The 15,335-nt window shown below is 26.1% G+C and overlaps 1 protein-coding gene across 1 annotated transcript in view; it reads left to right on the top strand.

Annotated features, from left to right (window-relative positions):
• cad (carbamoyl-phosphate synthetase/aspartate transcarbamoylase/dihydroorotase) overlaps positions 1-15,335 on the top strand; it is an 83,665-nt gene that overhangs the window by 15,808 nt on the left and 52,522 nt on the right. Inside the window, 12 exon segments of the mRNA NM_001280939.1 lie at positions 1,155-1,232; positions 4,193-4,346; positions 5,032-5,203; positions 5,547-5,899; positions 6,900-7,114; positions 7,268-7,501; positions 7,601-7,822; positions 8,025-8,213; positions 9,607-9,840; positions 10,458-10,595; positions 10,705-10,869; positions 11,666-11,754. Coding sequence (NP_001267868.1) covers positions 1,155-1,232; positions 4,193-4,346; positions 5,032-5,203; positions 5,547-5,899; positions 6,900-7,114; positions 7,268-7,501; positions 7,601-7,822; positions 8,025-8,213; positions 9,607-9,840; positions 10,458-10,595; positions 10,705-10,869; positions 11,666-11,754 — 2,243 coding nt within the window.

Below are 15,335 nucleotides of genomic sequence, written 5' to 3'. Positions count from 1 at the left end.
ATGTTAAATATGCACTCCTTAATGTTAAATAGAAGCTTCTTAATGTTTATTAGTGAAAAATTTATTCTCCTGATATGGTTGCTAGGACATTTGAGTACTTTTTATTGTCAAGAACTTTTTACTCTTGACTATGTGTTGACTGCGAAATACCAAGTATATCACTGATAACAAAGTTGATATCTAAAGTTAGAAATGTTGGAGATAATGATTTTTTAAAGTTGTATTTTGGCAAATGTTCTATTTCTCAAGGACAGGTTATTCTACTAATTGATGAAATTTATGTTAGTATATCATTTTGCTACTAACTAAAGATTTATTTCAGATGTGTGTCTGTGCTGCAGGCGATGCAGTATTGTTTTTTTTTTTTTGAATCTTGACATGAAGTTTTGAAGCAGATTTTTACATCTGGATACCCTGCTAAACGTTAACTTGTTAAACAATTTTATTGTAAAATCATCGTTAGGAAGATTACCATCCAAGATTGATGATTCATACCTTTACCACTCTAAAGAGTGTTTTTTTTTCAGAGTTTTCTATCTCCTATTTAATTTGCTTTCACAATGTCTACCTGTGCAAAAATATTTTTTTAATAGGATATTATAGATTGTTATGTTTATCTATAATATCCTATTAAGAAATATTTTTGCACAGGTTTGGGCTTAGACAGTGTGAAAGCAACTTCAATAGGAGATATAAAACTCTAAAAAAAAAACATAAAATAAATTAATCACAATATACATTTATTTTAACTGAAGATGACTAGAAACTGATTAAAACATTTATTTTTTATGAAAAAGATGTTTTTAATAATTTAAAAAAATTGTCTTATACATGATATAAGTTTACATCCGGAATGTTTTTAACATTGTTCTGCACTCTCCAATAATGTATCTGTTGGTTCCAATTTGAAGACTTAATTTGATCTCTATAATAGTTATTAAACCATTATGAAATATTTCACTATTTTGAAAGATTATTACTAAAAGAATTTTTTTGTTTGTTGTTTTTTATGAAAATCTAGAAAAATTGTGTGTATAATATATAATAATGTCTGTATTTTTATTATAATTTTAATAGTTTAAGGTCAAAAATGTGTTGCAGAAGAGGGCTGTATTACATAAAATTATCTATCTTATATAAAAATGTCACTTTAGATTGTCGTAGATGGTGAAGAGGATATACAGTTTTTTGATCCTAATAAAATCAATCTTGTTGCTGAGGTTTCAGTAAAAGTAGGTTTTTTTTATTACATTTATTTGTTTTATAAAACATTTTGTTAGCACTATCACGATGAAAAAATCTGAAAAATTATGTATAGTAGTCTGCTAAGAATGTACTATGTAGTTGTGCAAAGTTATGTAAAATTATTAACGTAAAATTATGATAAATAAATTTATATAATATATAGAATATATAATACATAAAAAAAATAAAATAAAATCATGTAAAAGTGTTATGTAAAGGAGACAGTCTAATGATGGAAAGAATCTATTGTTATTTTTATTTTAATTAACCTCCTCAAGGCCGAGATATACACTACAATCACTACAGTTGAGGAAGTTTTAATTGAAAATAAAAGGGTACTTAAAGAAATAAAGAAAACACTACATTTAGAAAGCTGTTCCCTGCACTTTGATGGTAAATGCATCAGTCACCAAAAATATCAAGTGGAGGAATAAATAAAGAGAAGTTAAGTTATGAGAACTAAATTTACCAAATGGAAAAACAGATATTGTTAAAAGTATAACAGCTATTCTTGATTAATACAATGTATGAAATTTATAAAGATAAGTTGACACTATGAATGATAACATTGGTAGGAATGGGATTGTCAGTCTTTTACAAAGGTGTTTTACTAAAAAAAACTTAAAGAACTTGGTCAATGTTATTAACCAAGTCCTTAGCATAGTAATGGATAAAGATTTTGGAGAAAACAACTTGTCACCTAATATCGAATATCTGTTTATCCCAGAACTTGTAAAGAACTATGAACAGCTCAGGAAAAATTTCAAGAATGGTAAAGAAGTGATTACTGAAACAGCAGAATGACATAGTGATATGAAATTTCTATTTTATTTAATTTGGGCATTCTGCTTTTTTGAAGAATCTAGAGTATTTCCTAAGATAAAGTTTCAGAAAATACTTAAATTGAATAATGCAAGATGGAAATCATGAGTAATACTAGCTAAGTTGGCATTTATTCTTCTACCAGAGAGAAAAGACTCACTATTCAATATTTGTAGATTCATCTCTTACAGATAGGCTGACTGTTTTTTTACTAACAAAATGTACAATTCAGATGATTATAGGAAGCTATGTAGCAGCATTCACGGTCATGAAAAAGTGTTAAACTCAGTGAAAAAGTTTTAGAATCAGGAACCTTTTAAGCTGAAAATTCCTAAAACAAATCAGTGTGCAAAACAAGCAATGAAGTGTCTTTAGGATTTTTTTGACATCTGTAAAAAGAAAGAGAACTTCCAGCTTAAATTTATTTTGTCTGACAAAAAAACAGTTTTAGGCATAAAAGTTTTATATTACACTTATGCTGCACAACATTTTTTCAATATAAACAATAGCTCTTTTGTACTTGTAGAATTGTATTTAAGTTTGTGATTTTAAGTTTATTTGTGATTTAGAGAGATACGATGTAACAGTAAACTGTTAACACTCCGATTAAAAAAATTATAGTTAAAATAACAATATTAAAATTATTTAATTCTTTTTTTTTTTCCATACACATTTTATCATACACAGTAAGTTTATTTTACAGTAAATTTAAATTTTTGGATTATGGTTGACCTTTTTTTTTTCAAGAAAATCAAATTAATGTTTTTTATTACTACTCAAGTACAAATATTCATTGATTTATGACCCTCATACACATTGTCACAAAAAAGTCATAACTAATATGCGTGTGAGTGTTAAATTGGTTCAAAAGGTAGTACATGAGTAAGTTTTCAAAACATGACATTTTTCAGTTGTTCATATTTAGATATAACACTTTGCAGTAGTACAGATTTTTTTAAAGGTCATTAACAATCATTTTGTATACACAAAAAAACAAAACAGGTTTTTAAACATAACTGATGGTGTGGCTATCAAAATTTAATGCATAAAAAAAACTCTTTTACCTAATGTTTGATATTATTATTACCAGGGCATTTTTTTCATGACATATTCGCGGCTAATTGCTTTATTCATTTTATAGTGAAAACTTTAAATACTTGTTTACTATTAGATAAATTTTATGATTACAGATGGTGTACTTTTTGGTTTTATGGTTGTCCTGGCAACCTACAACTTTTTAAGTTTTCTGTCAACCGCCTCCTTGCTCTTTCACTCTATTATTATCTCAATTTTAACTCTCAAGTTAAAATTGAGATTAATATTTCAATTAATTAATAATAACTATTAATTTAGATTAATATTACCTCAGTTATTATTAGTAACTTCCAACTTAATAGTGCTTGCTTGCAGCCTTGTTAGGAGTAAATTAGATTTAAAAAAGTAAAAGATTTTATAAAACTTCAAACTGCTAAACTTTGAAACCACTTAAAATTAAATCTTCACATTTTTAGGTTTTTTGGTGTAAAGCTATTCCTGTTTCAATTAGAAGTTCAAAAACTGTTACAAGTTGTTAATTTTGCCTATTTTTAAAAAAGATGGCTTTTAATATTATTTGTATATTTATTTTTTGCTAAAAAACTCTGATCAGAAACTATATTATAATTAAAAGTGTTGCACTTTGACCACTAACTTTGCAAGTAATAACATCTTCGTGAATATTTTTTTTGGTAAAATGATTTTGACCAATCAAAGCTAAAGTTAGATCTTTAAGCAAATGTATGGTTTTTTTTAATAACTTGCTGAAACTACAAAAAGTTAATCTGTTATGAAAAGAAAAAAAAAAAAAGATTGTCAAGAAATTTCTCTAATTTCACAAAAACATGATTTTTAAATGATAAATATTTGCAAATACAAATTTCAAGTAAATTATATTAATAATGGATATTAATTAATAATAATATGGATTTTATTTTTGTGGTAGTGTTTGCCTATTTATGCTTTTTTGTTTATCAATATATTTAAATTTAAAAAATGTTTAATTTCAACCTTGAAAATTTAATTTTAACCTCAAAAGTACATATAAGAGAGTTAAGAAATGTTATAAAATTTTCATTAAAAACTTTAGGAGCCAGTTTCATACAATGTTGGTGGAAAATATAAGTTGGTTGCTGTTGATCTTGGAATTAAATACAATCAGATTCGAAGTCTGATTGAATGTGATTGCGAAGTAAAAGTTGTGCCATGGAATTATGATTTTTGCCCTATAATAAAAAGTAAAGGTTAGAATGAGACTTTTTTACTATTTTATTGCTTGTGGTATTATGATTTATCATTTATCATTAAAGTTATAACATCTTATTTAGACATTATATTCAACATGCAGTTTTATTTGTAAATAAAACTGCAAAATGACTATAATTTTTTAATAAATTCAAAAATGAAGTTGATTTTTAACTAAGATTGATGTCTAACTCCTGATTGTTTTGGAATTTTAACTAAGATGGATGTCTAACTCCTTATAGTTTTGCAACTCTGATTTTTGAAATGTGGATCACATACTTTTATCATCATTTTAGCTTACCATACATACTTTTTAAAAAAAAATTTCATTAAAAAACTATTGTATTATAATAAACATTGATGTGATTTTTTTGATAATTATTTACTAATTTTAATAATATTAACTTAATAGTATTACTAATTTTAATTGTATTACTAATTTAAAAAGAAATTTGGGGGGCGGTACCCCCTTGTCCCGGTGAAACTTGGCGGTAAATCAACGTTTTTTTTTTGTGTGCAAAATAAGCAATATTTGCAGTAAAAAACTTTTTAAAAAAAATGTCCTCAAATTTTAACTTGGGCAATGCCCAAATATGGTTGACGCTGTCGAAAATGGTTTAGAATAGCCCATATATATATAATTATGATAGTGATATTTTATTCTTTTTATTTTTGTTACTTTAGAATATGATGGAGTTTTCTTGAGTAATGGTCCAGGTGATCCTAGTATGTGTGGTAAAACAATAGATAATGTCAGAAAGTTGTTAAATGAGCTACCTAATACACCACTTTTTGGAATATGTATGGGTCATCAAATTCTCTCACTTGCAGCTGGTTGCAAGTCATATAAAATGAAGCAAGTTTAAAAAAAATGAATTTTTGAAATTTTTATTTATATACAATATTTATATACATTTAGTTTCTATACAATATGTTAATTATGGATATAAGGTTTTTTTAATGGTGATCCTGTAGCACCCATAAAAATGCAGGGTATAAAGGTAAAATGTTTCAGAATACATCACTTATTCTAAATATGTTAGCTTTTGACACCTTGTCACGCTTTTTTCTTAAAATTTAAATAGTTTTTTGTTAACGTTTAATAATTATAGTAAAAATTATAATAAAGTAAAATATTGAAGTTGATGTATTTTTTTTTATTGTTATAAAATTTTTTAGTGTCAGTGTTTATGATTTAGGTATGGTAACCGAGGGCACAATCAACCATGTATTCATTCAGACACTGGAAGATGTTTTATTACATGCCAAAATCATGGTTTTGCAATTGACTCATTATCTCTGCCTTCTGATTGGTCTATCCTTTTTACAAATGCTAATGACAACAGCAATGAAGGAATTATTCATAACAAACTACCATATTTTTCTGTGCAATTTCATCCTGAGCACAAAGCTGGCCCTAGAGACTTGGAGTTTTTGTTTCCTTTTTTTATTGGCATAGTAGCAGATTTAAAAAATGGTTCAGCCCCTATACTGAAAAACCTTTTAACAGAAAAGCTTACATTTAAGCCAATCGGATTAAATTCTAAAGCATGTATGTGTTTTTTTTATTATTATTATTATTTATCTTTAATATAATTTTAGACAAATTATCTAATTGTTATGCACATGTTTGTTAAATTGCACTTAAACATAAATTTTTTCATAAAAATTAAAAATTTAATAATCTTGCATTCTGCTTCATTACTGCATTTCTTTTTCTCTGACTTTTTTTTATCTTCTAAGCTTTTTAGAATTTTTAAGGTTGCTGGCACCCTTATTTATAAGGTTAGACATTTTTACAGAAACATTAAACATAAAATCAAAAAAAATGAATCAACTATAAAAGCTAAAAGTTATAGTAGAAAAAAAAGTATTAAGTGTTTATTAAACTTTTTAGGTACAATCTACTCATTTAGCCACATTAGACTTGATCCCCTTCATCAAGTTTGGAACATTGTTATCAGAAATTAATGCTATTTCTGCAAACTTTTTTGTTTTCAAAATATTATAAATTTGATAAATACAGTTACAAAGTTGCAAATAAATCTCTTTAAACGAAGACTTTTTAAACTATTTTTTGAACAGTTTATAGAGTAAATACATTGCTATTGCTTCTATATAAATAATAATTTTTAACTATATGCTGTAAGTTATGGATACATTGCTATTACTGATTCTTCTGATTCAGAAATCATTAAAGTTAATTTTAGCTTTATGCTATAAGTCAAGTATAATATGCAAAGTAACTTTCATATTAAATCCAAACATTTTTTTAGCATAAACAGTTTTTGAACTATACTTTCTACCAGAAGATATTTGTTAATATCTTCTGGTAGAAAGTACCAGTAGAAAACTATATAAAAAACTAGCAGAAGACTATTGTTAACAATATAGTTTTATCAAAAATATCAAATTTATTTGGAGTTTGTTTTAACACACTTATAATCTTGTTTATTAAGATTATGGTTAATCTTACTTGTAATCTTGTTTAGCTCAACACAACCAGTTGTTATTACAAAGCATTTTCACAAACAATGTTAATTTTTTACTAGTTCGTCCACGCAAAATTCTTATCCTTGGTTCTGGTGGACTTTCAATTGGTCAAGCAGGTGAATTTGATTATTCAGGAACACAAGCTATAAAAGCTTTGAAAGAGGAGCATGTCCATACTGTCCTTGTGAATCCTAACATAGCCACAGTTCAAACATCAAAAGGACTTGCTGATAAAGTTTATTTTTTACCTGTAACGTTTGAATACGTTTCAAAGGTATGAATAAAAACTAATTATGATAAAACAAATATAAAATTGTTTATAGTTATAAAATGCTTTTATAAATATAAGCAATTTGATAATTTAGTATAAAAAAATTTTAATTTTAATACTTTATACATTATATTTATATGTAAATATTTAACAAAGGTCATTGAATGTGAACGCCCTGATGGCATCTTTTTATCTTTTGGTGGGCAAACTGCACTAATGTGTGGTTTAGAACTTAAAGAGAAAGGTGTGTTCGATAAATACAATGTTTCTGTCCTGGGCACACCATGTGAATCCATTGAATGGACTGAAGATAGAAAATTGTTTTCAAATAAAATGGAGGAAATTGGAGAACACGTAGCACCATGTGATGTAGCTTACACTGTTGAGCAGGTAAAATCTTATAAAAATATTTATTTAAAAGAAAAAAAAAATTATAATTAACTTGTTACTGAAGATTGTATGTAATTCATAATTGTTTTTTTCTTTAAGTCTATAGCGGCTGCAAATAAAATTGGTTACCCAGTGTTATTGCGTTCCGCTTTTGCTCTAGGCGGCTTAGGATCAGGGTTTGCATCAAATGATGCTGAACTTACAAAGTTATCACTAACAGCATTTGCTCAATCAAAGCAAGTTCTGATTGATAAATCTTTAAAAGGATGGAAGGAGATTGAGTACGAAGTTGTGAGAGATGCTTATGACAATTGTATTACGGTATTCATTTGCAAGTTTTAAATTTAATAAAATTAAATGTTTTTGCTAATTTTTTTAGTTAAATGAGTTTTTTTATTTTATTTTAATAGTTATTTTTTAGTTTTTTTTATGGTTTCAAAAATATGTGGTTTGGATGGATTTTCAGCAGTTCTGATTTACTAATATTTTAATCTTCAAAAATCTGACTTTTATTTATATCCAGGTGTGCAACATGGAGAACTTTGACCCACTAGGTATACATACTGGTGAGTCAATAGTCGTGGCACCAAGCCAGACACTTTCAAATGATGAATATAATTTATTAAGAAGAGTGGCTATTAAAGTTATACGACATCTTGGAGTCATTGGAGAGTGTAACATACAGTATGCTTTAAATCCAAAATCAAAAGAGGTTTGTTTTTTTATTTTTTCAAACCGACAATGTTGTCAATAAACATTTTTATGTTATATGCAGTGGTGATATGTCAGTATATGTTATATACAGTGGTATATGCCGATATGGACTGGTTGTCAAAACTTTCCAAATTTTTTATATATGTTGCATATTATGTTTTTTATTTTAGTAGAAGATTTAAAAAAATATGTTTCTACTAAGAATAAAAAAAGCATGTTAATTTGTATGACTTTTAAATCATGCTTATTATGTTTTTTCTATGTAAGTAAATAATTAGATAATTGGGATGATTTAATAATATAATTATTTATTATATATAAATAATAAATTAAGTATGTGTGATCATGTATCTACAATTTTTTTCAGCATACCAGTTGTTAAATACTTTAAATATCAGCACTGGTTATATTATATATAAAATGTATTACATAAATTATAGGGCAGACCCGGGAGGTTTTAGACATGGGGAGAGAATGTTACCCTGTTAATCACACTGTTAAAATTAGAACAATTTGGTCTATGATCAATATGTTGGTAGATACACTATTAGCTTTAAAAACAAATTTTAGAGTGAATAAAGTTTTTTTTTTTGGTTCTTTTATGTAAAATTGTTGACTCAGTGAATCATTCAGATCCTAGTTTTTAACTCTGCCAGAGTTGGTGCAACTTTTTTTTAGAAGAAAGGGTTATCTGCAGACATTTAGGAATGTAAGCATTTGTAATATATAAATGAGTTGGTACTCTTTCCCTTATTTGTGCATATTTATGTCAATAATCCAATTACCTGTATCCTTTACACTTTTTTATTCCAGCTGATGCACTCTTTTCCTAATCTTTTTCTAAGCTCAATTTATTTTTAGTTGTTTTAGTTTTTCTTTGCTCTTTCCAGCATTATTAATTTTGCTCTTCTTTACTCAAGTTTTCCAACTGTCATAATGTATTTGATGTATACGCTATGTTATTTTTTACAGTTTTTACCTGGTTGCACCTGTTTTTGTTTCTTTAGCACAACTTCAGAAATTAATTACACCTCCTAATTAACAAGTTATATTTACACTGGCCTTCTACCACAATTTAATTAATAAATTTCTTCAAATTTAATATTAAATATTTCAATGTGGTTTTTATATTTCATGTATAACTTTATTCATTTAGTAAAAAGGTTGACAATTAAATTAACTCATTATAACTTATTGTAAAAAGTTTTTTTAAAAAGTATTTGTCAGTAGACACATTTAAACATTGAAATGTTTTGATAAAAAAAATTTAATACTTAAATAAGAAGTTATTTTAATAAAAAAATTTAATAAGAAGTTATTTTTATGTTTACAATTATTTTGCATGAAATTTTGACTTTAATTAATTTTTAAAATTTTTATGTTTTCTTCAGTACTACATTATTGAAGTGAATGCACGATTATCAAGGAGCTCAGCACTTGCATCAAAAGCTACTGGATATCCTTTAGCTTATATTGCTGCTAAATTAGCTCTTGGTATCCCATTACCAAAGTTAAAAAATTCAGTTACAAGTTCTACAACCGCATGTTTTGAACCATCCCTTGATTACTGTGTTGTTAAAGTACCAAGGTGGGATCTAAATAAATTTCAGGGAGTCAGTAAAAAGGTGTTTAATTTTTTAAATTATTTGTTATTATTGTTAATTTAGTATAAAATGAAAAAGAAAAATTGCTTTGACACTTAATTACTAATTTTATTGTTGTTTATATAATAACATTAAATAATTATATAATAAGTTATTTTATACCTCCATACTTCTTTTTTTTTTTTTACTATTATTTACAAACAATATTTTTTTTAACAGTATATTTGTGTCAACTCTGAACTTTATAAACAAAAATCTATTTTTGTTTACATTAGTTTTAAAAAATTCAATTTTTATTTTTTTCACATTTTGATATCCACATTGTTTTTATGTTATCGTCATTGTTAACTTTTTAAAACAGCACAGATTTTTTGCTGTCAGGGGTTTATGTTAACATAACCTGTTGTATAAAATACAGTTCAGAATTGATATTTTAACATCACAAGTTGTAGTCAAGTAAAATTTTTATAATTTTACTTGGCTTTTATTTTTAATTAATAACAGTGTTCAAAATTAAATCCTGTTTCTAAAATAACTTGTAAATTCTATGTAAATTAAAAACTTTGTTCTTTTAGTTTGTAAAAGTATTCTTTAATGATAATAATTTGATAATTTTAATGGATTTAATTATTTTTTAGATTGGTTCATCTATGAAAAGTGTTGGTGAGGTTATGGCAATTGGTAGATGTTTTGAAGAAGCTATGCAAAAGGCTTTGCGAATGGTTAATGATCATAACATTGGATTTGATGCTCATACTGAAATTTTAGATGAAAAGGTACTTAAAAAAAAGATTTTAAAAGATTTGGTTATTATTTCATAATATTTAAAAATTTTATTTTGTTATTATTTTATAAGATTCAAAATTTTTAATTTTTGTGTTACAGGAACTTGAAGAACCATCTGATACACGTGTGTTTTCACTTGCTTCTGCTCTAATACAAGGTTACAGTGTTTCTAAGCTGCACGATCTCACCAAAATTGATAAATGGTTTTTGTTTAAACTTGAAAATATTATACGATATGCTGAAAGTCTCAGAAAATATTCCAGTGTGAGTAATTTTTTACATAAACATAAAATTAAGCAACTTAGTTTTTCCAATTTCTAGAAAAACAATGGTTCAGCGATATGATTTTTTTTCTTTTTGTAATAGATCTCTGTAAATGTAAAAGATTATTTTTTGTAATAGATCTCTGTAGATTAAAAGTTATAAATAAGTTTTTTTTTCTCAATAAAAGGTTTATGAAATTGTAAAAGAGATGCAGCCTTACAATAATAATGCAGAGCTTTATGTTTACTTTCAATTCAATTAGGATTTTAATTAGGAGATTAGCCATTAAGAGTTTGCTAGTCTGATAGAGGAGTATCAATGTTGTGTTTTATTTGAATTAAAATGCACCATCCAAGCTTCAATTAATCACAGAGAAGAGAAAGAATTGGCTGCATGATCCAAAAGATTAGAAGCATAACTGTTATTAAGTCTAAATTATTATTATGTTAATTTAGTCTTTGTTTTCACAATATATTATTTCAATAATCAGAAATCTAAACTTTTTAAAAGATTTTTTTAACAGTTTATATTCATTGTAAAGCATTAAAATGTATATTGCCAACCAATAAATTGACTTTTTTTTTGGGGGGGGGGGTGTATAAGTTTGATAATGTTTTTAATTGATATGTTTTGATTGGTTCAATCCCCTGATGATTGAACAAAGTAAAAAAAAAAAAAAGAATTTCTTTTTCTATTTTAATAATTTTTTTACTTGAATTGTCAACTTAAATTGACAAGGTTATGTACATGTCATTTTTATACTAATGTGTGTAGTATTTATATTTTATAATTTAAGGATGGTATTTCAAAACTGACATACGATGTGTTTCTCAAAGCAAAACAAATGGGTTTCAGTGATAAACAAATAGCTAAGTGTGTTCAGAGGTTAGTTTTTATAAAATCTTTTAAAGGCGTATTATTTTTGAAAAGTTAAGATGTGTGTAATATATGTAAAGTGGTTGTTAATAAGTTATTATCATTTAATAATTTATTATTATCAATTATTAAAAATTATTATTAATCTGAAAAAATGTTTTCTTATGAAACATAATTTTGTATAACTCTGTTTGAGTATGAAGCATAATTTTGTATGAAACATAATTTTGTATAACTCTGTTTTACACAGAGTTAAAAAAAAAAAGATTTATGATTTTTTTCCTTTCCAAGGGTCAAGGAGTGTTTATTGTTAATAAAAAATATGCTGATTTTCTAAGAAAATTTTTATCTATATATTTGTAAAGGGCTGGTTTTACTCCATTATAGAATTTAGTTATTTTTTTTTCTCTTCAAACATACACACCTATAAACATATACAGGTGCCAATGGAGAACTCATATTTACGGCATCAACTTAGTCATAAATTTGTCTATTGTAAAAATGTGTTTGAACTGTTGCAAATTGAAAGAGTTTTTTAAAATTACGTTTGTTGATTTTAATACAGAAATTGTTATATATAATAATACTGACAGCAATTCCAATTGTTTCTTATAGTGGAATATTTGTAAACAAGCAAGAGTCATAAAGAAACTTTAAAGCACTGGTCACGATATTAAACTAAGACAATCACTGGTCTGTCATATCTGGAGCATTTAATGAAAGCTGTTGTGAATTTCAGTTCAAGACATTTAAAAAATTTTTCTTTTCTTTTTTGTTGCTGTTTGAAATCATAAGATAAAAGAAGTTATTGAAATTGTTTGCATGGTTTACTTCTTTAACAAGAGTGCAAGAATCTTTAGTATAAGATTTAGATGGTATTTATGGATATATTAAAGTCTAGCTTAACATCATTTAGGGTGAGAACCTGTAAGACTTTTAAATATAATTTAACTTGACTTTTTGAAGATTTAATATAAGTATTAACAGATGATACAGTAGGTTGTGAGCATTATAAAGAGATCTTAATTTTTTAGACTATATATGCAAGGTCAGGTTGTATATGTGAACCTGTAAGATTGTTTGGAACTTCAAACTTTTATTTTGTTCAAGAACTTCAAACCTTTCTATTTTGTTGGATCATTGATCAGTTTGTAAATCTCATTGTCATAAAGCATGTTTCCATAGATTGTTGATTTGTTTCCATAGATTTTTGATAAACTTTTCAACTTGTTTTATAGGCATTTATGTTATGGCAAATAACATTATTATTATTATTATTGTTATTATTTTTATTATTTTGTCATTATTATTTTGTTTTCAGTTAAGAAAATCTACTAGCACCACTTTTAAATATTTTTAAAAATATATCACATTTACTTGAGAAAATAATATTTTGTGCTAAACATCAGTTGTGACGTCACAAAGTTTACAGCATAAACTTTGTAACGTCACAACTTTCTTTCCCCCAGTTAAAAAAAAAATTACTCATTATAAAGAGGAAAAAATAAGCTTTCCAACAATAACATTTCTTTATTGAGACTTCTTAGGTTTTAAACTTTTATAAAGTTTTTGTATGTGCAAAGCTAACAAAAACGTTATCACGGTTATAACTGATCCTTATAATGCCAACCTAGCTGATTGAAGAATGTCATATCATATGGGGTGAAATTTCAATTTCATGGTGCACTAATAAAAACACCTGTAGAATAGGAACCTTTTGAAATCACTTTTAATAATTTGATAAAAATTGCTGCAAATGTAGTCAGCTAAAAAAAATGACATATTTTAAATCAGTTTTTATTTTATACTCATCGTATTTTCTCTTAAATTTAATAACATTCTTGGCTGATATAACTGAGTGTGGAAAAATAAACAAATAGAAAACTAAAAAGAGAGTTAATGAGCAAGAAAAAAATTGAAACTTAAATAACTGTAATTGTATGTGTCAAGAAAACATGAAACTTAAATAACTGTAATTGTATGTGTCAAGAAAACATGAAACTTAAATAACTGTAATTGTAAGTGTCATGAAAACATGAAACTTAAATAACTAATTGTATGTGTCAAAAAAACATGAAGGCAGGAGAAAATTCCAAAGCACTAATGTTTGAAAAAAAACTAGATAAATAAAAAATTTAAAAAAAACTAGATAAATAAAACTTTTTTGAGCATGAAGGAACAGTTATAGTGCTAAGACTTGACTTAGCTATGTTATTCAACTTAGCCATGCAAGAAATTTGGTTAATGAAACAATCGATGATAGGTTGTTTGAGTAGTGACCATAAAATTTGTAAAAAAGCAAAAGAGATGCAACCTAGCAACTAGAGCGGGTCCAACATTTATGATGTCTTTTTAGACCTTGTCTAAAAGAGAAAGGGGCCTCATTAGAAGAACAAGCCTAAACAAAACAGTATTCCATACATGAGTAAGCAAGATATTTATAGAGGTAGAGAATGAAATCAGGAGTAAGAATGTGACACAATAAAGAGAGGCAACTGTAACAGATACTAACTTAGCAAATAATTGAATTTATGGTTTTCATGAGAGGTCAGTAGTGAATGATAATCCAACAAGAAATGAAGAAAAGAACTCAGTAAAAGTGCTGTCATTCATCAATATAAGAAAAGTATTTTAATAATTACCAACATCAGTAAATTATCAGTAAATAACTGAGCTTTGTTTGGCTAACTGAGTTTTGTTTGGCTAAAATTCACCAGACACTGCAAAGCACAAACTGTAATTGACAAAAGACCAACATGTAAGACTATGAAAAAGCCTTTGTATCAAGAGTAATAACCGTTGCCTCACTGCTTCCATCTATTGTACAATAGAACCTTTCTGTTATAATGGTTTACCAATCAGCAATAGAATGAAAGAATCAGCAAAATCTGTATTGATTGTATTTCATAAAGAAATGTGCCCATTTAAAATAGAAATAGGTGAAATGATGAACTAAGTTTTTAGTGAACTAATTGACTGTAATGTTGTTAGATAAAGCTTTAGTTTTCAATTTATTTAGTTGTATGTAATTATGGTAATGGTGGATATAATTTATTTGATTTATAAATTAGTGGATGACAATTTTCAAGACTTATTTTGAGTGTTGTTACATTGCTTACATCTCTAAACCCTTGTAAAAAAAATTTTTTTTTTTCATTATTTAATGTATCATTTTTTTCTTTTTCTATTTTAATAAAAATATAAATTGAACTTTTTATGATATTGTGTAATAAGTTATACTTGCATTTATTTGGAATATTTGAACAGTATGGTGAACTATTTAAAAGCAAAAAACTAGTATTGATAGCTTAATCTAGTAAAACGCTGTAAAGATGAAAAACGCTGTATAGAATGAATGATTGAAACAACTAATCATAATAGTTGACAAAATAAAAAGACTCAATATTGAAATTACTGAAAAAGATATAACAATAAAAAGAAAATATAACAACATCACTATTATCTAAACTAAAATTTTCTCAACCTTTTCGAAACAAATGTATTAAAAAACTCTCAGGCGGAACGGGCAATTTTAAATGCAACTACAGTTGAAACAAAAAGTGGAAAGAGGAAAAAAAGGTAATATCATC

The sequence above is a fragment of the Hydra vulgaris genome, chromosome 12, assembly GCF_038396675.1.
Source record: "Hydra vulgaris chromosome 12, alternate assembly HydraT2T_AEP".
Lineage (NCBI taxonomy): Eukaryota > Metazoa > Cnidaria > Hydrozoa > Anthoathecata > Hydridae > Hydra > Hydra vulgaris.
The sequence above is the reverse complement of the archived record's forward strand: the minus strand, read 5'-3'. Positions and strand labels throughout refer to the sequence as shown.